General features: G+C 44.9%; 1 protein-coding gene across 1 annotated transcript in view; it reads left to right on the forward strand.

Annotated features, from left to right (window-relative positions):
• The first annotated feature begins 1,069 nt into the window (after positions 1-1,069).
• Positions 1,070-24,424, forward strand: part of BCL2 (BCL2 apoptosis regulator) — a 95,006-nt gene continuing 71,651 nt past the window's right edge. The window contains exon 1 of the mRNA XM_051612786.1: positions 1,070-2,192. Coding sequence (XP_051468746.1) covers positions 1,602-2,192 — 591 coding nt within the window. The 5' untranslated portion in view covers positions 1,070-1,601. The remainder of the gene's footprint in view (positions 2,193-24,424) is intronic.

Genomic DNA, 24,424 nt, shown 5'->3' on the forward strand with positions numbered 1-24,424 from the left:
ATGAAGCGTGAGGCGGAGCTCTAGGAAACCACCGCGCCCGGCTGCGGGGCCGGGGCCGGAGCCTCCCCCTCGGGCTCCGCTCCTCCCCGCCTCTCCCCGCCCCCGCCGCCGCCGCCGCCGCCGCCGCCACCGCCGGGAGAGCTCCCCGCCCGCTCGGAGCCGCCGCCCGGAGCCGCCGCCGGCAGCAGGAGCGGAGCGGAGCGCCCGGAGGAGCCGCCCGGAGCCGGCGGGCTGCGCGGGGCTGCGCGGGGCTGCGCGGGCGGGCGGGCAGCGGCGCCGCGGTCCCCATCGGCACCGGTCCCGGAGCACACGCCGCCCTGCCCGCGACCCTCCGCGGCAGCGCTGGGGGCTCTTCCTCCTCTGATACAAAGCTGCTCGGGAAATGGCATTTCTCCCCGGAGCCACAGTCAAAAGCAATTTTCCGCCTTTATTTTTATTATTGTTTTTACGCTCTTCCTGGTGAAAAAAAAAAAAAAGAATTGGTTACCTAAATACATTTTTTATCTATTTTTTTAATTTTTCTTTTTCTTTTTTTTTTTTTTTTGGTGTGTGCGTGCGTGTGTGTAGAAGCACCGGGCTCCTGCGATCGGTGTCTGAATGAAACTACGTAAATGCATTTGTCTGTACGTTGCACTGGAGGGAAAAACGGAGCACTTCTGCGAGAGCTTGGATTCAAATGTGGTTCATCTGGTCTCCAGGATTTTCCGTCTCTTTGGGGTTGTTCGCCTTCCCGGGCTGCGAGGCGGGATTTTCTGAGCTTTGACACATCTTTGGAGATGTCTGTTAAACAGGAGTCTGGGAAAAACCATTCGATATCGTAGAGATTTATTTTTATTATTTTTTTTTTTTAAATTTTGGTCCCTTTCCCATCCCCTCGGTGACTTGAAGCATCAAAGCGGCCAGAACTTAACGTTTCTGAAGACTTGCAATGTTTGGGTTTCCTTGTTGCTATTTTTTTTTTTAGAGGAAACTTGACAGAGGAACGTATTTATAGTCCAAGTAAGTACTTGACAGAGGAAATTTAGTTTGTGTAACTTAACTAAAAAAAAAAAAAAAGGCAAAAAAAAAAAGAAAAAAGCAGTGTTGAGGTTTCTAGTTTAAAGTGCGTTGGATTGACGTTCATCATCCAAGGCTGGTTAAGCAAATCGTATTGAATTGCAGTTTTCACAGTGTGTGTTCATCCACTCCTTCGTGTCCGCGGTAGCTCAGCACCTAGGGGAAAAAAAAAAATGCACCTGATTTTGAATTGGTACCATATTTTTTAAGATGTATTTCAACACCGAGGAGGAAACGGTCCTAAAGTAAATTTATAATAAGTAATAAATGTGCACCTGGAAGTAAAGTATTTACAGCATTTTAATCCCTATTTATACTGTGCATCTCAAAGCGAGGAGGAAACACTGAGAAGACAAAAGTACCTCCGAGACCCTGAGAACTCCCCCACGCCACCATGAATGAAACCATGCCCAATACAGTAACTGGATTATAACTTTTTTTTTTGTGTTATTAATTTTATTATCATTGGCTGCTTTACTTTTTTGGGTTCATCCTGCTCCTCTTCTTCCTCTCTCCCTTCCTCTTGCTGCTTCCTCTTGGGAATTATGGCTCACCCGGGGCGAAGAGGCTACGATAACCGGGAGATAGTGCTGAAGTACATCCACTATAAACTCTCGCAGAGGGGATACGACTGGGCTGCCGGCGAGGACAGGGCACCCCTGCCTCCAGCTCTCTCTCCTCCTGCTGCTGCTGCTGCTGCGGATGCTGCTGCTGCTGGGACTTCCTCTGATCACACTGGGCTGGTGTCTCCGCACCCCGAGCCCCCTGGCTCGGCTGCTGCTAGCCACGCGCCCCCGGCCGAGGGGCTGCACCCCGTGCCCCAGGTCGTCCACCTCACCCTGCGCCAGGCGGGGGACGAGTTCTCCCGCCGCTACCAGAGGGACTTTGCCCAAATGTCCGGCCAGCTGCACTTGACACCCTTCACGGCCAGGGGCCGCTTTGTGGCGGTGGTGGAGGAGCTTTTCCGAGATGGGGTTAACTGGGGCAGGATCGTGGCCTTCTTCGAGTTCGGTGGCGTGATGTGCGTGGAGAGCGTCAACCGGGAGATGTCTTCACTTGTGGACAACATCGCCGCCTGGATGACCGAGTACCTGAACCGGCACCTGCACAACTGGATTCAGGACAACGGAGGCTGGGTATGTCCCCCGATTACTCGTTCCTTCTCCTGGCTCTGGCCCGTGGCCAGTGGGGCTCTGGGGTGGGCAGCGCCACTGGCATTGAGGGGCGCAAAAGGTTTGCCTGGGGGGCGTCTGCGCTGGCATGTGCCAAAACTGCATAGGCCTTTTGCCAGTTGTTGAGTTTCACCTCGTTGAGGCATTACGGTGGAGTGGTTTGGGATGGGGTGAGCAGCTACGACTGAGAAGTGAAAAGGATGAGTAAGGCACCCTCTGCATCAGAGGCCTTCGCTCTCTTACCCCTGTCCCCCCTCTCCTGCTGGCAGCACCGGCCCTGGCCGAGGCAGGGTCCCCCAGCAGGGTGGGAAGGTGCGGCGGAGGTGCCTGCCTGGCTGCTGGTGACAGGCACATCGCGGCAGGTCCCCGGCACGGGGGCAGCAGGGATCACGTGCGTGTGCGTGTGTGCCAGCAGGCATCCCTGCCCTTTTGGGGTGACGGGCCAGGCGGTCACATGATGAACACGGGATCCCGGTGCTACAGGCGAGCAGGTGGTCGTTGTAGCTGGCATCTACAGCTGCTGTGGCAATGGGGTTTTGCAGTACGTGATATGTCTAGTGTGAAAAAATCTGTCTTTGTCTCGAGACGAAACAAAGGTGCTAGGAGCTGTGCCTGTGGGATTGTTCTGGAAAATGAGTACTTGTTGTGATCCAATGGGTGTCTGTGTTTCTGAGGGAGAGATCACCTCTGACTGGGGCTGGCTTCGGCATCATCCCGCAAGGGAAGATTTCCACCTGAGGAAAGTGAACAGCTTTCATGCTGCTAGTCAATGAAAAGCCTTTCCTTTTCCTCCTTCTCTTTCCATAACCATACTGAAACTGGAAGAGTGTATCTTTCATTTTTCCTGTATTAATTTATATACTTGTAACAAAATATGGTCTCAGCCGCTCTACTGCAAACCAGACCTGTTACATGTGTAAAGCTTATGATATTAATGCATTTGGGGAAGAAACAGTTAGAGGTAATACCAAAGAAGAAACTTTACATACGGGCTGAGAGCTGGCATAAGTCACCTAGAAATGGAGGCCTGCAAGGTAGGAGACTGGCAATTTCAGGACTGTTCCCTTGTGAAATACTGTCAGAGAGCTGACTCAATTACATGGCACACCTTTAAGAGGTGCGTGTAAAGGAATGTAAAGTACCGTGTATGTTTCCCAGTTAGCATGGTTTGCAAGCCCGGTGTTTGTGAAGCGTTACCACATAAAATTCCCAGGACAGGGGCTCTTGCTAAGTCACCATTAAGCTTAGTAACATGCCACCCGCATTGACCATCTCTGTTTAAAAATGAAGGTGCTGCTTTCCTGCTGCTGAACCCACCTGACTAAAGGGTATACATGTCCAGGGATCCAAGGGACATCTACGTGCTGCCACAAAGGAGGGAGTAAGGCTTTGAGGCTCTTTTCTCACCAAGAGTCCGCACTGTGCACCTCCCAGAGGAGTGCTGCAGATCCCTGGCTGCAAGTCATGTTGGAGGCTGGATCGTTCTCATGCTCTCCCCTTCTTCCACCCAGAAGAAAAAAATTTTCAAGATTCATGGGGCCAGAAGGGGGAGCAAAAAATGTGTGTGTGCGCCTGTGTGTGTGTCTATGTATTTAGAGACATATGTCCATAGAAATATACATACCTACACAGACACACACATGTATATGTATACATACATACACATACACATAAAATTACTCCAGTGGCTAGAGGTTGGGACCGCACTTGGGAAAAGGAGGCCTATTCCCTGATCATCTTATTTTGTGGATTGTTACAGAAGGTTTGTCAGTGGTTTTGTTGTGGTTTTTTTTCATGAAACAGATATCCAGAGAAAAAAGAACCTGCAAACAGTTCAGGCTTTTGGAGACCTTGGCTGGTTAAAAGATGAGCACCTAAAGGGTTAGGGATTTTGCGATTGCACTTCTGGGCTGAGATGCCTAACTTGTGCGTAAGTCCCTCCTCAGGCTGGAAGCCCGTTTGCGGAGCTGGGGCCCTCAGTTCACTCCAGAGCCAGTGAAGTCATTCTGTTGACTCCAGTGAGCTTTGGATCAAATCCGTAAGCATGCTGGAGATGTATTGCCCTGCGGGTGTATTGTGTAAAGAGAAACATAAATAGTGAGTAAAACTGAGAACGTGAAAAGACAGGTGTTACCAGGCGTGACTGGCCAGATGAAGTGAGCGCTGGAGCTGCTTCTCAATGGTTAGAAGTACAAGAAACTTGGACTATAAACACTGGCTGCCTTTAAAAGGAAAAGATGCTTCTTATTGATAGCCATTTTGTTGTTTATTGAGGTTTCCTATAAACAAAAGCTCCAGAGTTTGGATGCACGTGATGCCAGGTACTGCCGTGTGTTATTTGTAACGTACACATGGAAGACGATGTGCAAAATATTACCCCAGGGTGGCTTTTGCCTGTCTGTCTGGTAAATGGCTGGTGCTTTTCAGCCATGGGATTATTAAACACAGGCAAAACCTTCTAGTTGGTTACAAAGAGCAGAAGGCTAACTTGAAATTGCCAATGCAGCTTTTAGGGTTCTCTCTTCAGACAGAAGAAATCAATGTTGGCACAGGGCACTGGATTTTTCTCTTTTTCTTTTTCTAGCTTGCAGGATCTGTCAGTGGAAAAACATACATGAGTATATGCAGTCCGTCTTCATCTTGGCACTTGCACCATGCCCCATCTTCCAGCCTTATTAAAGCATCATAAATGGCTCTTCCGAAGTAGCTGATCCCCTTGTAGGTGGTGATGCTTTGTAAGACCTCAGCACAGCTGCATGCAAGATCTCCCTGCCCCGCAGGTCCCTGCACCAAGCAGCAGTGCTGGCTGTTGTAGCCTTCTCTTCCTTTACATTGTGGCTCCCCAGTGTGTTGAGGAGTTGTGAGTTTATATTAGAGACTGTGTAGTAGTAGAGAGGAGACCATCCGAGTTAGTCACGAGCATATGTAATGCGGTGAGTTGAACAGCATGTGCTATGAATCTATTGTATGGGCCTGTGTCTTACCTTCAGGTCTGAAGTTTGGTTACAACGTCTCTTATTTATCTGTTCCTTCTGAATCAGTTGACAATGTATTATCAAGACATAACTTCTTTATATTGCAAGGGAAACAAAGAAAGAAAGAAGCACATCTGAAGGCAGGTTGGAAGGGGGTGTAGCTGGTAGAGTATACATTTTAGGTGCTAGACATAGCTGTTCATGGTGTCTGGGCATTGTTAATACCCTCACAATACCCAACATCATGGGTTTGTTCAAAACTTAGAAAAAGCAACAGATGGAGGCTGCCTGCATGAAGACTGTATTATTGGCTTGTGGTTTTGGTGGCAAATAAATGTAGCTTTCAAAGATTTTCATGTCGGCCTGGGTACTGCAATATTGTACTTTGGCCTGATAACATCTTAATTGCGTTACAAAAGAAATAAGAGGAGAACCAGCTCATCTCTGCAATTTTGTGGTACTTAGTATAATGTATGCTTTCTGATTGACAGCTTAATGGCTTCATTTCGGTTTTTAGAGCCTGGTGTTTGAGCTGCAGAAGGACTGGCTTGGCAGCAGGCTGTCACACTTGGCGACTTTTGACTTTGATACAAGGGAACGCTGAAATGATGCAGCCAGTACAGAGGAAATAACTGTGTTTGTCTTGCAGTGATGGGTTCCCACTTGGGCACACAACCTGGGCACTTCTAATCCAACATACAGCTTCTTCCTCAAGCTGTTCAAGAAAAAGCAAGAGCATGAGGACTGTAGAAGGAGGCACAGGCACTGTTGTATCTGTGTAGACAAGTACATTTTTTATGTAAAGAAGCCCAGGTGAGAGAAGCAGTAGCGTGTTGAAAATTCAGCCAAGAAAGCATCGTTTTGAATCACAATATTTACATTTGAACCAGGAATGTGATGGTCGTGGATTTTCATCCAATTATCTTTATTCTGTTCAAGAGTTAAGACCAGATATGGGGAAGGACTTAGATATCTGAAGTAGACCTTATGTGGAACATAAGCACTAGCACCCTCAGAGTGCCTGCCTGGCCAGAACAATTCCAGAAGTCCCTGGTTTCTTGCTGTTCTTTGCCCAAGCCAGCTGGGAGCTGGCTTGAGAGAGGGGAGCCTTGGCATGCTATGGGGGATGCCATACCCAAGAACCTCTGTGTCCTAAAGCCAGCAGGCATCCTCCTGCCCAGCCACTGTCACTCACATGCCATCCTCATGAGCAAATGCAGCTGGAGAGAAAACCCTGCTTTTCCTGGTGGCTCTTTGGTTAAGGTCTCTACCAAAGTTAACAGGATGTTTGCCTATGAGACCTTCTCCAGCATGGCAAGGGGGTATACACCTACATGACCGACATCTTGGGAGGCTTTACCTGCCAGGTGGCTGCTGGTTTTGCAGAGGTGTCCTCCCCTTTGGCAAAAGAGCTTCTCCTCCATCTGCAGGCGTGAAATTTCAATTGGTGTAGGAGGAAGAACTGGAGTATCTAATTCCTGCTCTCTGATGTGTTTTCTCAGGTGGCTGCCTGCAGCTAAATGAATAAATGTTTTTTTGGACCAGCAACTAGACCCCAGGTTTCCCTTCTTCTGGGTTGACTGCCCTAATCACTGAGCTTCCTCTTTTTTTTTTTTTCTTTTGTGTTTTGGTTTGTTTTTTTTTTTGCCTAGTAAATAATTTTCTTTTGCTCATTGTCATGCCTTGGAAAGAAAGCATGACGAGTCACCATGCCCTGCGATGGTCCTCAGCCCCTCATGTGGGTGAGGAATGGCAGACTGCTCTGCCTTCAGGACAGTGCTAGAGGCCATGGACATTGGTGTGACACAGGGGCCTTCACTTGTGTGTGTGTGGGGCACCAACTGACATCTCATCCATTTTACGCTCCAGAGCTGCTCTCCCAGCTGCCCAGCCAGGCACCCACCTGCACAGCATGTTGTTTCTTGTGCAAGTTCCAGGGAAAAATCTCTCACTCATCTAGCGTGGGATGATGATGTGCTCAGAGTTGGATGTCCCATGCTGGAGCAGAGGTGCTTGTGAGGTTGTTTTTTTGCCGGCAACATGTGGCCTTGTAACGACTCAGTCCCCAGCGGGGCTAACCCCAAGTCACTGTTTGACTGGTAAAAGGAAACAATCTGAAATCCATTCAGTTAAATAAATGAATTGGCAGTTTCAAGCATTACACCTTCTAGGTCCTTTGCCAGTTTTTGTGGCTTTGTGGGTTTATAATCAAATTCACAAAATATTATCAAAATATTTTTCTTTTTGCTGTTGCTGAAGAGTGAGAAATTGATTCTGTGCAGGATCTGTGCCCAAGCAAGAAGCAGAAGAGCTAGGGCAGAAAGAGAAAATTGTTATGGTTCTCTAGTCCCTTTCATTTATAATAGCTCTCTCTGTAACTTGCAACATTGGGTTGCTTATTTTCTCAGAAGTCTCGTCTTTTTTTTTTTTTTTTTTTTTAATATATGTATTGACCATTACCTTTAAAATTTCAGAACCAGGGGTCTCGGTTATGGAGGTGATGTCATTTGCCTTGATCTTGCAAAGAACCATAAAGTTCAAACAGCAATCCTATTAAAAAGTTTTACTTCACTTTCAATATTGAGTAAGTGGTTAGTTCTGTGCCTGCGTTAAGACAGGCCTCTCCCAAGCTGCTGTGCTAGCTCTGCTGGGCAGTAAGTATCTTAGGCTTTTGAGTATGTAGCTTGAAATTCGGAGTCGTAATCCACAAAGAAAATCCAGTTTAATTTCTCTGCTGAGGCCCAGGCATTTCTCTGGTGGCAAAGCAGGGCTCTAGTGGGAGAACTGCAAGACCTATGCAATGGTGTGTGAAATTGCACGTGGAGCAGAAGCGTTTTCTCAGGGGCCATATACCAGGTCCCACGCTTCCTAAGGCAGCACGGGAACTTTGTACAGCATTGCCAGCAGACGTGAAGCCCTTGGGTGTGATACAGGCGTTCTTGATGAGAGGGTCATCTTTCGGTGGGCTGGACCTGGGATAGTGGAGGGAGGTGGATGTCGAAACAAGAGCAGCACTCGTGTGTGGCTCTGAAACCTCTGCTTTGACTCTGGTCTTGGGTGATGGTTTGTGCTGGGCGTGCTGATGGGCCAGCCTCCTGCTCTGTCACCACCAGCATGGGATGCCAGGCCTGGGGCTTGGGCAGGACCTGCTGAAGCAGTGGCTCTCTGTATGCTGCTTGGCTCGCTCTGACGACCTGCCAGCAACCTGGCTGTGTCCCTTGCTTTCCCTTTTGCTCCACAGCCAACACGCCAGGCTTGGCCATGCTATTTTAGCATCGTTGTCCTACCCCAAAGCTGCCGCGGGGCAGTAGGTGCTTGTGCCTGGCCTGGGGCCTGGGCAGCTGCAAATGGGGTCAGCAGCCTTGGCAGTCAAGCAGCTGGAGCTAAAAACCAGCACGACAGGTCTGACTAAATAACGGTTTTCCTGTGGCAAAGTTAATTTTTTATTTTTTCGCTGTTGCATTTTCCATCCCTGCCAGTGATGAGGGTCCCGGTGAAGGCGCGGCTGGGCAGGGCGAGTGCACAGCTGTGCGCCCTGCGACGTGCTGGCTGGGCACACTCCCCACTCCCGTGGTGGCTTTCTGGTTCTTCACGTGTTTGGCCTTTCTGTTTCAGTCCTTGGCTTTCTGCAGGCCTTTCTGACCAGCTCTTTCCATCACCGCTGCTGGTGCTGGGCACTGGATGCAGTCCTGGGTGCTGCCGCCCAGCCATCAGCCATGGCGTGTGGCTGGGCCTGGCCCTGCCCACCTCCTCCCTGCTCTGTTTTATTTTTCTTCATGCCCTTGGAAGGGTGGAGCCCAGCTCTATTTGGTTTGTCGGGTTTTTAAAAATAATTTATTTATGAGCACCTCATGACTGCTCCTGTACCTACTGATTTAGTAATAATAATAGTAACACTTGTTACTCAGTGGCAGCAAAATACTGATTATTTCTGAGGGCAGTACTGGCCTGTTTTGTTTTCCATTTCATAGATAATAATAGGATGGATGAAGGTGCGCGGTGCCATAAATCTTCTCTTCCCCAGCAGGATAACATCCAGGCCTTCTTGGCAAACATGAATACTGATGACAGATTTGAGGGATTTTTATTTTACTCTGGCTTTCAGTCTCATTAGCAATCTGATGGCCTTTTTTCTTTTTTAATTTTTTTTTTTTTTTTTGGCTTTTGAAAGACTCTGAAACCGGATAACTTTTCCAAATGCATCTAAAGTCTGGAATTTATTTTATGTTATTTTATCCTAATGTTACTTTGCTGTTGTAATTATTGTATATCGATAGACTTTGCTAAATCCCCCTTGCTGGAAAGTTCCTTGAGAGTTTCTAGATTTTCCAGTTAATGAGTAAGAAAACAAATCTGATTTCAGAAAGTGTTGCCATTGACTTCAATAGGAACAGGAAGAGGCACTTAATTGGACAATTGTAACTATGTTTACTTTGTATATATGTGGCAAGGAAAATAAGATCAAATGAAAAAGCCACAGTTTTTCAACTAATAGAGAAAAACAGCCTTTTCTGCAACGCATGATTAACCTTTGGGAGCTGTTTTCACGGGAGAGCTGTGACTGGACATACTAAGTTGCGTTGAGGAAAGGTTTAGGTATTTATAAGGGTAAGGAAAACATCTGTACTTACCTTCAAGTAAAATTTCTTGGAAGGGCAGCCATACACCTTGATGAAACAGGGGGTAAAATTAACATCAGTTGCTGAAATGACATCACCAGGTGCTGAGGGTAGACCTTTTCTCTGGGGGATGCTGTTTTGAAATTATCTATTACATTGCTTCTCCCCCAGAGTACCTGGTGCTGGTTGGTGAGTGGTGATACTGGGGTAGACGCACTGCCGGTCTCATCCAGCCAGGGAGACTTCTTACTTCTACATGTGTTTTGTAAAAGTAAAGGTAATTGTAAATATTCTTGTGTTGCTCAGAGTACCCACTACACTGAGTTCACTCCTGTGCTGACTGGAGATCTGTTACAACTTGCTACCTTTTGAGTTAGTTAAAAGAAATAGCATCCTTCAGTGCATACATCATTTTATTGCTATTTCATTTTACTGGAGCATAAAAAGGATTATTCCATTTTGTAGAGTGAAAAGGCAGCTCAGTGGGTTTCAGGGTACTTTCCTGGCTAATTTGTGTTCATGGGCCAGGTACAATAAAAAAGAAAAGGCCTCCTTTTTCCCACATGGTGATGGAAAGAGAGTGTCGCGCAATTGTTCGAGAAAGCAAGTGAGAGTCAAAACTTAACTTCCCCTTCTTGGCTCTAGGACTCAGTGCACCATAGGATATGGAGCAAATAATTAATATCTCACTTTTTCAGTTAGCCCAGCTATGGAATGGTTATTCTTGCTAGTTCTGCAGCACACAAGGTCTGGGAAACATATTGTGGCCCACCACGCTACCATGAGTTGGACTAAGGTATTTTTAATTAGAAAAATAAGTCATACAGGATACAATATTGAGCAAAGTATCTTTCTTGGTAATTTGGGGCTTAGAGTAAAACTCAAGCCTGTAGATTTACAGCTTGCCGTTGCTGGAGCTTGCTAGCCTGGGAAAGAGCAATGTGAGTCAGACTGTGAAACTAGCTGAGGGTGAGATTTGAGTGGAGAGGGAAGGTAGAAGAAAGAAAGAAAAAAAATGTTAAATGGAAATTCAGCTTCAACTTTTTCATCTGTGCTGTTTGGATGTGTTCAGCAATGCTTGTGATGGAAACAAATTTAAAAGATCGGTTTCAGGTGTTGATTTCTAGTTTTTATTTAGGAAAAGGGTGAGCAGTCTGAGAAACGGCAACTGACAATGTTAGTGTTTCCCTTTATGTATCAGCACAGTTTGTGAGGTGTTTCATGAAGGAAACTGTCCTTCCTCTACCATTCCCACCATATGTAAAAGCTTTCTGTAGCACTTCAAGGGAAGGAGCAGTAAGCTGTATTACATGCACCTGTAGGAAGTATCTTCATGCACACGTGTTCTCTTGCTTTCATTCACAAGGTTCATAAAGTACTCAGATACAGGCAGAAAAACCAATTTTAAAACAGTAAAAAAGTGAGTAGTAATCAAGCCTTTGGGCTTGACCATGAAGTTGAAGTTGGTTTTAACTATCTCGCTGAATGGAGGCTTAGGAGACAAAATTTCTGTTGCATGCTCTGGAGAGATTTACAGGAGTTGCTGGAAAGTCAGGATAGGTTCTTGGATGGGAGGCCAGTGAAATGGCTCCTGTGGAATGGGACAGTCCTGTAGTGTGTCTGCAATGGAATAACTATTGCCAGCTTTGTCTCTGAAGGAACTCCTTTCTTAAGATAACTCACCACATGTTCAGATGGTGTATCATAAAATGGCAGAGACGACCCTATTTCTTATCTTTTTTTATAAACAAAAGAGAATTAAACATAATTCAAAGACAAATACAGTAGTAAATGAGTTGGCGTTTCCATGAGCAGAACAAGATGGTCATTGTTGTAGATGAGTAAGATCTGTTTAACTTGTCAAGAAAGTACACACAGTTCAAGTAAAAAATGACATTAAAACCTGAAGTAAAAACTCCCTTATTCATAATAGAAGCAAATCCTGCATCATGCTCCAAGGGCCTGCAAATTTATTTCAAGTTGGACACATCCAGAGTCCCTTCCCTGAAACCTATGTGCAAATCACACTAGATCAGGGTGTCTAAATATCTAATCCCCAAGCTGCTGCAAGATGCAAAAGGTCCTGAGTAAAATGGGAGAAGAATGGAGGAGAAGGCCTAACGCCCATATTATTTTCAGGTTCCAGCTTGACCTGTTCCTTCCTCCATTGACTGGGTGAGGGAAGGGCTTTCCTCCTTGTAGGGCTGGAGTGGGGCAGTGGAGCTCACCAGCAAGGGAAGAAATAAAATCAGTTGCTTGAAATGTCAGGTGGCTATCAAAGCTGCAAGTAAATGAGCCAGCCTGGAGTCTGTTCAGGGTTCTGCAGTAGCTCACAGCTGTCTGCAAAAAATTCCTGCAGCAGAAAGTTCTTGTATTTGGCTCTGGACTGAATGTGAAACCCTTGCCTGGTTGGAGTCAGTAGATACTTTTTTCCAGTACAGATGCTAAAACTGCCAGTATCCAGCCTCATATAGCAGGGAGCATGTAGGCAGACCCAAAAAGAGATCTATAAAGCATTATACAAAGCTTTGGTTGTTTGTGCAGTGGTGGAAAACTGGAGCATGGCTTCTTCAGGTTTTGTGTGGAGACTGCTCCTCAGCTTCCCTGGGGATTCTTGCTGTGAGGGGAAACTGGCCCAGGATACTGCAGACTTCCCTCTGACCGTGCTTGTGTGGGTTGGGGACAGAGGTGTCCCACCAGGACCACAGTGGCTTTCTAGAAGTCAGTCCTGTTCATCTTTGGCCAGTAAAGCCATGTCCCAGGCCCAGGGGTGAGTTGATGAGCCTCCCTGGTGCTTTAGGACTGCAAGGTGAGGAGCTCCCCTCTCTGCTTTCCAGCCTGGGTGTCACAGGTGGTGGAGAAAACTGTCAAGACATTCCTTCTTACCTTTTTTTCATGCCTGTTGAGCTGATTGTTTCACAAGGGGATAGTGTATTTATTTTGCAAACAATTGGAACTTTCTGCCTTTTTTATTATTATTTTGTTTTCCCCAGTGCAGCGAGAAGGATGGGGCATGGCAGTGCAATCCTGCAGGCTGGGACCTCTGTGGCAGTTTAATGGGCTGAAGGAAGAGGCAGTGCTGGCACGCTGCTTAGGCTTTGTAAATGGGCTTAGGGTTTGTTTTAGAAAACTTGCTCTCTTTTTTTCTCTCTCTGCTCCCTTCTCTCCCCCCTGCAGACACAAAGACATCATTCTCACAAATGAAACTGTTTAATTTTAATAACTGGCCTAGAGCTAAAACTGACAGTGGGAGAGGAGCTGTTTGGTTTGCAGACGCTGACAGCTGGAATAAACTACCTGTTCCCTTGGAAGGGATGGACAGCCAGCTTGTTTGGTTTTGAGGACACTTTGATCCCTGAAGAAAATTCTCTCAACAACAACAACAAAATGACTGGAGCTGTGGCAGCTTGGTATTACTGACTGTTCTTCCTACATGAGGCTCTAAGTATGGTGGAGAAACACTGTATGCAGGCTTCCCTTGTCTCTGTAGCTCAGATCCTTTTGTTGAGGGCATCTCTCATTGTCATGAAAGGTCACTGTCACCAGCACCTTGGGAGAGATTTGGGGTCCTGCTAAAATAATTTCTTTTGTGATCAATGTCCCTGTTAGGCTGGTTTGATGGGAGCTCTTTGGTACAGCTAAATGACCCAGGTAGTCAAAACCCTGCCTTGAAGCGACAAAGACTGGGTGATTAGTTAGATATTAAATAGTTTTGCAGTGACTAGTTTTACCTCTGGCTCCATAATAAAGGCAGCCTTCTTATTTTGCCAGTTCACAGAAGAAAATGGCAGTACTCCCATTTCCTCTTCTCCTCCCTCAGGGCCTGCCATCCTTTTTATTTTTTCTTCCCAGGGCCATTAGACAAGATGCAAATTATTGTTAATAGAGCCAGAACAATACTGTGTTCCCACTGGGATCATTAGGGTCAAAGCCAAAGTGTGCCAGCCCTCAGTGTGATACTAATTTTGGCCATGTCTGCTCCAGGGTTTGGAGGTCAGGTGGAAGGGGGCCATGAAGGACAGACCCGAGCAGGACCTGTCCTTGAAGCCCCCCTGCTCCACAGTGGGCTCCATCCAGGCTGTGCCTGGGGGCTTTCCCGACCCCCACAGCAAGGCTGGTGTTCTACCAAGCACCAGCTCCTTGCTCTGCTTCTCCTGCAACCTCATCAGAGGTCCCTCAGAAGAGACAAGTCTTTCCCTGGGCAGAGACCTTGTGGACCTCTTCCCTTCCCCCCTTTCTCCTGCTGCTTCAGAGAAGCATCTTTGGGCTTGAGAAATAAGAAAGCACTGCACGGCTCATTTTGACTTGAGCTCCCACTTGAAATATGGATATGCCCAGTAGCAAAAGGGTGGCTTTGGGACTGAACTTGCCAAAGGGCTTAATCCACCCTGAACTTTGGTGTAGACTCCCCAGAGAACAGGAATAAGTTGGGAGACCTGTGGAGATGCTCTACCCTCATATCTCCCTCCTCCTGGAAACCTTGAGAATCCTGCCACAGATGTGAGGGCAATAATTGTTTTAGCATTAGCTCAATAAGCTGCATGAACTGTCTGTCATAGCTCAAGGGAAGAAGGGGATGGCCTTCGGACATTGGCCTTGGACTAGTTTCTGCTTCCGCCTTTGCTTCGAAATCATGGGATTTTGTCAATGGGAATTAGGGTATTTGCAATGCTTCTTTTGGTATACCTTTTGCAGGAAGGTGGCTGTAACTAGATTTTTCTTTCTTTTTATTTTTCTATTTTCTCCCCCCCACCCCCCATCCTTTTTTTGACCTTTCCAGGAATTCTGCTAGCTCTCAGTGCAAAGAACCCAGATATGCTTACCTTCAAGAGACAGCAGTAGCCTCGGTGAAGTCCCTGACTTCCAGGGAAGCAGGGTGAGAGAGGGCTGAAGCAGAAAGTGAAACTCTCTAAAAACAAAAAATGCAACAGAGCAGCCTTCTTTCATTTTCCCAACTGAGCATAATGCAAAAAGTAAACAGTTGGCACAAATGACTAATGCAGGTTTGCCAGGGGGTTGATCAAAAACGTGCCGAACTCAGCAGTAGGTTTTGTACAGAGTTCAGCAGGGTTTAGCATCAGACCTATAGCAAGGTAGGCAAGAATACTTTTTGAAAGAAAAATGTCATTTAAAAAAGTGTGGAAAATTCTCCTATTCTACCTCCTACATGTTTCTATTGTCAAACAGTCACTGATCTTATTTTAGACTTGACCTTCATGTTCTTTCCACAGTATGCAGGCTGAATGACATGTTATTCAAGTTCTCAGACAATATTATGATATATCTGCTTTTATATTTAGCTGTAACTTTTATTCTCCTTATAAACAAACCCACCTAATGCAACCACCACCTATCCAGGGAAAGTATTTCCATTCCCCTCGGCTTAATTTGGACAAATTTGGCATGAAAACATTCAATAGTTCCATAACAACCTTTGCAACAGGATGCCTGCTGTGCTGACATGCAGGTCTAGAGCGACTTGTACCATGTGCCAGGAAATTGCATTCTTAAGGAAAATCTAGACATAAATTCTGAACAATCAACACTTAAATTTTGAAATGTCTGGCAGCAAGCTGTTATCTGCCTCATGGGTTTTGCTTTAATAGCTTTTTACTTTCTGAGCTCTACCTCTCTGTTCTTTATGCAGGCTGTACACCTTTGGCCCAATTCAGCTGAGCTCTGTAATGTGGAGAGAGGGGGCAATTAGTTGTTTCTCCCGCGTTGTTGTTGTGTGCCTGTGTGCTCCAGCACTGCACCTTGACATGGCAGGGAGATTATTTCTTACCAGAAGAAAGCAAAGCTTACCTGCGTTTAGCTCTCAGTGGGTGTGCATGCAACAGGACCTTGCTGGGTTCAGCCTTCTCTCCCAGCCTGGAGAGCTGGAAAGTGGATGGGAAAAGGTGAAGTTCCATCAGACCCAACTGTCCTAGATCAGCCAGGGGTGCCCTTCACCCTGGGACAAGCCACATTGCTGAAATATGAGGGAACCAAAGAGTAGACTGACTCCAGGGTAAGATAGTTTTCCCTGCCTTGAAGTCTATGCACATTCAGGTCTTGCTGCACGTCTCACTGGAAGTGGAGCAAGCAAACAGCATCAGGTGGATGCCCATCCACCAGAACTGCTGTTGGCTTGTCTTGAAGGCTCCATAATTCTCAAATGTTCCCAAAACTTGCATTGTTCCTACTTAAAGGAGTAACAGGATGGCTGGAAGACCTTTATGTAACTCTCTGTCAAGACCCTCTACAGGTGGATTCTCTCCTATGCCCTCTCCTATGAAGAGAGGAGGAGAGAGTTGGGGCTGTTCAGCTTGCAGAAGGCTCCAGGGAGACCTCATATAGGCCTTCTAGTACCTGAAGGGGGCCTACAGGAAAGCTGGGGAGGGGCTTTTTACAAAGGCGTGTAGCAATAGGACAAGGGGGAATGGGTTTCAACTGAAAGAGAGTAGATGTAGATTAGACATTAGGAATAAATTCTTTAGTGTGATGTTGGTGAGACATTGAAACAGGTTACCCAGGAGCTTGTGGATGCCCCATCCCTGGAAGTGTTCAAGGCCAAGTTGGATGGGGCTCTGAGCAACCTGATCTGTCTCTCCCTGCCCATGGCAGAGGGGTTGGAACTCGGTGATCTTTAAGGTCCTTTCCAACCTAAACCATTCTATGATTCTATATGCATTGAATGTTACATCAGCAAAAAAAGAGTGGTTGTAGATAGACACAACTGCATCCGTGAGCTTTGCCACTAGGAAAGGGCAAGAAAAACTGACAAAACATATGCAGCTCCCTGGGAAGGTAAAAACCCCACTCCTTTTTGTGGTGAGTTCAGTAAAGCAACCAGCCAACTTCGTCGACAGAATGTTAAATGGGATTCTAGGAGGAGGCAGGGACAGGGAAGGGGTGTTCCATGGATATGAACTTGACGCAAAATGAAGGGCTGTGAAACCATGTGAGCTGAACCCCATCGGGGAAGGCTTAACTAAAACTTGAGCCAGGAAAAATTATAGAGCTCTATAAATAGCTAAATTGAAAATTGAATGCATTTGTTTGTGTGTGGATGCACACATCTATCTATGAGGTCATGTGTGTAAAAGAAATACAGTAGTACTTCGTGTGTTGGGTTTTTATTTAAGTAGTGGCATTTTTTATTTTTTTATTTTTTTTCCTAGAAACAGTACATTATGTTCTGTCCTTAGGGCCAAAAACACAAAGTGCCTATTTTCATGAGGAATCCTACAGAAGGAGGAAGGGAAAGTATTATGCAGTGTAGCAAGGGTATAGTAGCCATTCCACAGTGATTACACATACAAGCAAAGCCTGCACGAGAAAACTCAAAAATATATTAGAAGCGGAAAACAAGATGTGTGAAGTGTTTCCTATTCCTTCCCCACACTTAATGACAACCAAGCAAGCAGGGAGGCGGTCATAGAGTTTAAATTTAACCCCTTTTGTTTAATCATAAGACTGTATTTCAGTGGCAGGCAGCAAGCAAGTTATGTACACATTAGATTGAGGACTTCCTCTGCTTATTAATTTTGCGCCCTCGAAACTTTCAGTTATTTTCAGTACGTTAAAATAATCCAGACATAAACCAGAAGTGACTGGAAGCACTAAATAATGCAGTGGACATTCAGGAATTAAGGTAGCTGAAATTAATCCTAAGCTAATTGGCTCCTTAATTAAAGGACAAAACTGTTTTTAGTTTTATACCAATAATTTGTGATTCAATTCTGACCCTCCTGTTACCTTTTAATACCTTTCATTCATCCTGCAATTGTTAAGCAATGAATGAAATCGGTCTTCTGGAAAAAAAAAAAAAAAGGTTCTTTTTCATACAGAATTCAAGTGAATTAAATAATCTGTGCAGTTGTTCAATTTGATTTAAGAGCAAGACTCAGTCTGGAGAGTAATGCCCTCATACCACGAGGGAATCAAATTTGTATTCGAGTCTCCTTTGCTGGCTTGTTTAATCGTTTATGATAACATCAGTAGCTTGGTAAATGATGTAATGGGAGTTAAATCAGGATGACCAACATAAACATCTGTCAGTGCATGTGAACATTTGATGTATGACCCCAGGGCCCAGTGCAGCAGTCAGTATCTTGGCAAACAGTCCTTGGACGTCAGCGTCACTCAAGGTTGCAGGATCGCACTCTGGAGAGGATACATCCCGTCTGCTCTGTGCTGTTAGCCAGTAACTGGGTACATGATCTGGCTGGTGGGTATCGGGTGTATCATTTGGCAGCGTGTTCCCTCCAGTTGCTCACTGTGGGCAGAACTCATCCCAGTGCTGAGGGTCAGGGCAAGGCACCGGCATCACCGTGCTTCTCGCAGTGAGACTCAGCTGGCACCAGGTGATGAGGAGGCTTGTGCTGCTCCTCCAAAGAGCAGGAGAGTTTTGCAGAGATAACTGATATCATTCTGGGTAGCTACCTAGACTGAGATTCACAGTCTCATTTTTACCCAAAAAGTCAGCCTTAGTGCTTTGTGACCTTAATATCACAGGAGTCATTTCCTAGGCTTGAACGATACTGGTTTATACTGGCATTATTTTCATTGAAAATCATCTTGTCATCATGTTCTTGCATGGATTTGTAATTTTTGGAAAGCAAGCTGGCTAGTATGTTCATGTTCCTAATTTATCTTTTTATTTTTTTTAATGAGATCTGTATGGGTAGCTAATGAATAGTATCTAATACGGGCAAATGTGTAAGTTATTGAACATGTATGTCCTCCATAGAAATGGACAGAAAGGATCTGAAAAAAATGCGTTGCAGAGGAAGCACAGAGCTAAGGGAACTCTTACTGATACGTTTTGGATTAAGTTGTTCTTTGAAGGCAAAGTCTTTGGTGCAAAGGTAACACAGGTGAGAAGTGCTGCAAAGTTCAGGGGTGCAGATGGCTCTGGGTCTCCTGTTATCAACAAAAGCCTCAGCCTGTGCAGTGGCTGAACTTGAAAGCCACGTTTAGTCTGGTGTGCCCACCCACCCTGAAAGAAGCTTTGTTTTAACTCATGGAGTTAAGGGAAAACTGTTCCTATTCATGCTACGTCCTTGCTGTTTTAAACATGATTGTTTTCACAAAAGAAATAGGCATATTTAGCTATTTTAGACCTTTTAAATAACTTCAAGGTACTTCATGCTATAGTTTGCTTCAAAAGAAATCTTTTCTCACTCTTGAATGAGTACATGAAGTTGCAAAACATAGACATCTTATTGCCATGACTTTTCAAAAGAGAGCTGGCAGCATCCCTTGGTTTTTTATTATTAATATAATCTGAAGTCTATTTGTAACAAGAAGAAAGAAGTTATATATTCCAGAGTTATTATAATCTTTTTTAGATGAAATGCAAAACATTAAAGAACTCAACTTAAGTTCCATTACTTCAAAATATATGTGTAGTAATAAATACAAATGCAAGCAAAAATATTTTATCTCTTTAAAGAGGCACTACCAACTTTTAAGGGATTTTCATACTTAGCTGGATATGTTAAAATTAAAGGTGCTGGAACAGCACAGGGTTATGCTAAATGAGAAGGAATGCTGAAGAAATAAACCACCCCTCCTCACCTGCAGCTGAGTGCACGTGCACCACACATGCCCAATTTGCTTTTTACAAAGTATGCTGTCAAGTGAATACTGTCATGTTCCCTGTTTAATCAGTTTCCTCTTTTATTTGTGTGCTGTTATGTATAAAAGGAAATCTGCTTGTAAAGTCAGGCTTTTAATAATGCATTCAAAAATTATTAGAGTTCAAGGGGAAAGCTGTTCCTTTAAGTGACTGAGCCAAACAGGAAAAAAACAAACATGGGTAACAGAGGGTGAAATTCATGTCTGCCTACATGTATTGTATATTTAAATTCCATGTTCAGACCTGAAAATTAGGCTTAAAGTGAAATGTTCATAGTTATTATCCTTATTGCACATCTCCTTTACCCTCCATTTGGGTAAATTTTGTTTGTTCTGAATCTTCAAAAGCGCTTTCATATGCAATAAGAAATATTTTTTTATTTATTTTTTTTTGTCTTTACATACACCATGTCTTTCCAAAACAAGCTGAAAAATCCCAGTTCTAATATTTTTTTTGCCATCAATGATTTTCATAGACTATGAAGTAGGCTGGCAGCATCCCTGAGAAATGATCATTATTTACAGCTGGGTGTTGGGCTGGCAGGGGCAGGACCAGGTGCAGCAGGGTGCTCGCTGCAGGAGAGAGGAGGTGCTGAGCAGCTCCCCTGCAGTCACCATATAAGCAAATGAAATGGTCCTGTCTAATCTGGTGGCCTGACATTTGGAAGCTGGGGGTGGGGTGGAAGCGAGTCTGGGTGGGCAAGGCACAGGACCAGCTGGGCTTCCTCCCTCTGGGTGGTTGTGCCTGTGCCCTGGGAAAGTGCTTGCAGTGGGTGTTTTATTTCATGTTTTCCCGCCTTTCTCTTGTGCAACAAAACAACTACCAAGGGCCTGGATTCAACAATGTGTTTAGACTTGAAATTTCCCTTTGAAATCCTTGTCAACACTTTCCCAATATTCAGCTAAAGGAGTGAAACAACAGCATGAGGACACTGAAGCAGAGCTGAGACCCTGTGCATTGTACTGACTCCCGTCTCCAGAGCTGTTCACATAGCCCCAGAAAACCTCTTTCTATTAATGAGGACATTTCATTCAACCACTTTGCTTTCCAGAGGCAGCTTAGTCAGCTGCTGCCTACGTTTCTGTTACTTGCTGGGGGCTGATTTTGCGAGTGCTGCTCAGAACTTGCATGGTGGAACAACTTTCCATTTTGGGGAGGCTCAGCCGGGGTGGTCTGCACTTTTCCCATGCAAAGCTAGTATGTTTGCCTGTGGTTATCATGTGTACCATCCTTGGGGATGCTGCTATGCCCTGCCCTTTGTCTCTTGTCCTCTTGAAACCACTCTTGAATGAGTGGAGCATTGTCATCCAAGTCAATTGTGTGCGATTATGCCTCTTAGATGTGACTGAAGCCCAAAGGTAGTAGAGGCATGATGAGGAAGAAAGATAGCTCTTGTCAGATAGCACTCTGTGGTCAGCAGATCCAAGGGTATTTGTAGGTCAATACTGCAGTATGGTCAGAAACACTTTGGTCATGGGAATATATCATCTAGTTTCTTGATCAGGAGCAGCCTTAATCCAGGCCTGTGGTATCATATGAGCCAGTTCAAGTCTAAGCTCTGGGTGTCTCAGCATGAGAAGGATTTGGTAAGTCCCAGAATTGTATCCACCATGTGGGAAAGGCTGTTGTCAGTGACAGAGGGACCCTGGACCCCATGGAGTCCATGGTTTTCTTGGAGGAATGGACAAGTGACAGCTGGCCATGGTCTGCAGGCAGATAAATAGTTTGATGCTAGGTACGGTACCAGTAGATGGTGCTGAAGAATGGGTAGCACAGTTCCTGGGTTTTGTGAGGACCCCTTAACGCTTCTTATTTGGGGGCATTTTACTAGCTCCTTGCATGCTGGTCTTTGTGTGGAGGTCATATCATCAGCTGGACACAACCCGGGCCCTGAGGTCGGAGCCAAACTGGTTATTGAGTACATTGCAAGTTCAATTTCTCTTGCTAAATTGAAGATGTTTCACGTTTCAAAATTGTGTGTGTCGCTAGTGTGGCATTCTCTCTACTAAGCATGCTCTGAAACTGCTTACTCGCTGGCAGTAAGCAGCGTTATTCTAGCGGCTTATCCTAACAGCCAACAGCTGCTCATTTGCAGTGAAAGGCCAGTGGTTCTTGGCCTCCTGCTATTACATCTCTGCTCTTCTGTCATGAACTGCTTTTGTCTCAGGAGGTCTGCCTTCCTTGCTAGTGTGATCCCAGTCCCAGCAGACTCTTACTTGACCTTGATACACTTTGAGTCAGATCTGAAGCCATCTTTTTTCACCTTGGGTTGTGTCCTACTTGCTACAGGTCAGAAGTGCTGGAGTTCACAATCGAGTAGGCCATTGCTACAGTCTTTTCCACTTGAGGTAGGAAACCTTCTTTATGAAGAAAAAAAAAAAAAAACAACCTAGAATTTTATGTTGTTTCATGAAAAATCAGTTCTGTATTTTACAAGTGAAATTATGAGTGATCTTCCATTTTTAGTTTTACATGCTTTTAATGTTGAGTCTAAATCAGGCCACAGGAAAAGGGTGATCTATTTTCAAAGAAACATTTAGGCTGATTGTGTTCTTCAGATTTGTGGAAAACAGCTGTGGGTGTAGCAGTGGCTCTCGAGCTTTCTTCCATGCAAGTGCAAAGAATGTAGGTACAAGCTGGATACTTCAGCTGTGTGGGAGTTTGGAGGAGAGGTTTGGTAAAACTGGTTGGTGAAATTAACAACAGAGCTGTAGAGGTGTGATGATGAGACCTTTTAAAGGTGCATGAGCCAGGGGAAGGGGACATGGGGAAAGGCATCCCACATCCTTCTCATGCAGCTATTGAGCCTTGTTGGGTTTTCATGGGCAGAGACCACATTGCACAGAGGCATATGTTATTTTTCACTGCTTCCCTCCCATTAAGAAAGGTTGCTTTAAGTACAGGATTATCATACCTTTGATTGGAGTGCAACCCTATGGGAGGCATGTCTTGTGCATTTATTACACATTCACAGACCTCTGTGGGATGTTTTGAAGGCAAGTGGTTATGTGGCTAACTGCTGAATTTAGAAGGATCTTCAGAGAGGCAAGAGTAGGAAAAGAAAGTATTGTATTAAAATACAAGAATTGTACTTAGCCATTCAGGATGTCTTCTTGCTGTTCCTCATGCAACGGACTTTTAGAATGAAATGTAGAAAACATGACACTAGTTTTCAGATACTTGTTTGCATGTTAACTTTCATACAAAAAGACTGAACTTATATGCAAAATAAATAGCTTGCTTTCCATGTGAGAATACAATTTTGGGTGTGAAAAGGCATGTTCATGAGGGATCATGTCTTCACAGAGTGAAAGGCCATGAAAGTGGCCAGGGATTTGGTTGTATCTAAGCTACAAGGTGATACCAGGGGGAAAGCCCCACAGAAACCCTTTGGAAAACCCATGGTGATTCTGCCATCAGAGACTCCTCTTTGCTAATATATTTTAACCTTTTCAATAATTTGATAATTCATATTTACACTTTTGTTCTCTGAGGTTTTATGATGACTGTTCTTCTGATTTCCTAAAAACTTTTCTTACAGCTCATCCAGAACAGTTAATTAACCACCCCTGTTTGTACATGGTACCCAATGACCTGCATGTAGGTGGCAAACATTTCACTAGTCCATAGTTTGACATTTTTGATGGCACAGTTTTTTCCAGGATTTCTCTACTCGCATTATTCAGAAACAGGTATGGAGGAGTATCTGTTCCTGAACAAATCTGTGAACCAGTCATCTTTTTTTTGGAAAGAGGCTGAATTGCTCCTGCACAGTCTTTGGTGTATTGCAGCATTGGTTTTGTCTAAAGAGGAGCAAAACACTCTCACTGCAGGGCAAGAGTGGCAACCTATGGAAGAATTCAAAAATAGCTGCTCTTCAGTAATCCCACATAAAGACAAGCTCTTATCTTTCAGTGAGCTCTGTGGATGTGCTGCAGGGCTTGGTTTGGGGCTTCTGAAGACCCGTCTTCACAGTTCATGTTTAGCGGTTGTCTGGTGACTTCAGAAACATTTAGCTTGGCAGGCAAACTGAACAAACTTTGTTTAAATAACCAGACAGGTGGAGGAGGCTACTTGATGTTTGGAATTGTCAACAAATGATGTTGAAGATACATTTTCAGAAAAATCTTTCCTACTGCCACAAAGTACTAATTCAGAGATCAGAGTTGGTTTCAGAATATTAAATGTCCATGGGGCACAAGTGCTCCTGTGTGAGGTGCTGCAGTTTGGTTTGAGCAGGCAGCTATTTGCTGGCTTGCCAATGGTAACAGAAGCAATAGCTGGGCCTTGCAAAAACATGTGTTTCTCTTCTTCTGAGAAGGTCCAGCCCTTTCAGCAAATACAAAAAAATTAGCAACGATCTTCATTGTTTTGGTGTTGTGGATTTTGTCGTCACTTGGAAGAGGAATGCAGTTCATAATTTTAAACCTATCCAGTCTCCCTCCAGCACAGGCCAGTTGGTGTTTATGAAAGAGACTCTCTTCATGTGTATGTCCAGACAGGTTCTGTAGCCCATCTTCTGTTTTAAAGCTGAAAAATAGAGAAGTAATTTTGAGTGGTATTCATTCTACCTAATTTTCGTTATACCTTCCTTTTGCCCAGGCTGTGATGCCTTTGCAGATGCCAAGGACTGCTGGAGCCATCAGAAATCAGCTGCTGGGCCTCCCAAAAGCTGCTGCCTCTGGCCCTGGGCCACAGCAATGGTCAGATCCTGCAGCTGCATTTGTGCACAAAAAACCAAGAGTATTCATGTGGCTTTTTTCTTTTTTATTATTTTTTTTGCAGCAAATGCCGATATTTCAGCATAGTACTTTGCTCTTTGTCTCTTTGGGTTTGCAAGTTACTGAGACTTAGGAAGCCTCCTTGTTTGCTGTTCCCTCTCTCACTTTCACATGACTTTTTATTGAAGGTCCAATCACTTCTTAGGCAGAGTGTTAGATTCAACATTCTTTTTAAATTAAATGTACTGGGGTGACC

The sequence above is a fragment of the Apus apus genome, chromosome 2 (assembly GCF_020740795.1).
Source record: "Apus apus isolate bApuApu2 chromosome 2, bApuApu2.pri.cur, whole genome shotgun sequence".
Taxonomy (NCBI): Eukaryota; Metazoa; Chordata; class Aves; order Apodiformes; family Apodidae; genus Apus; species Apus apus.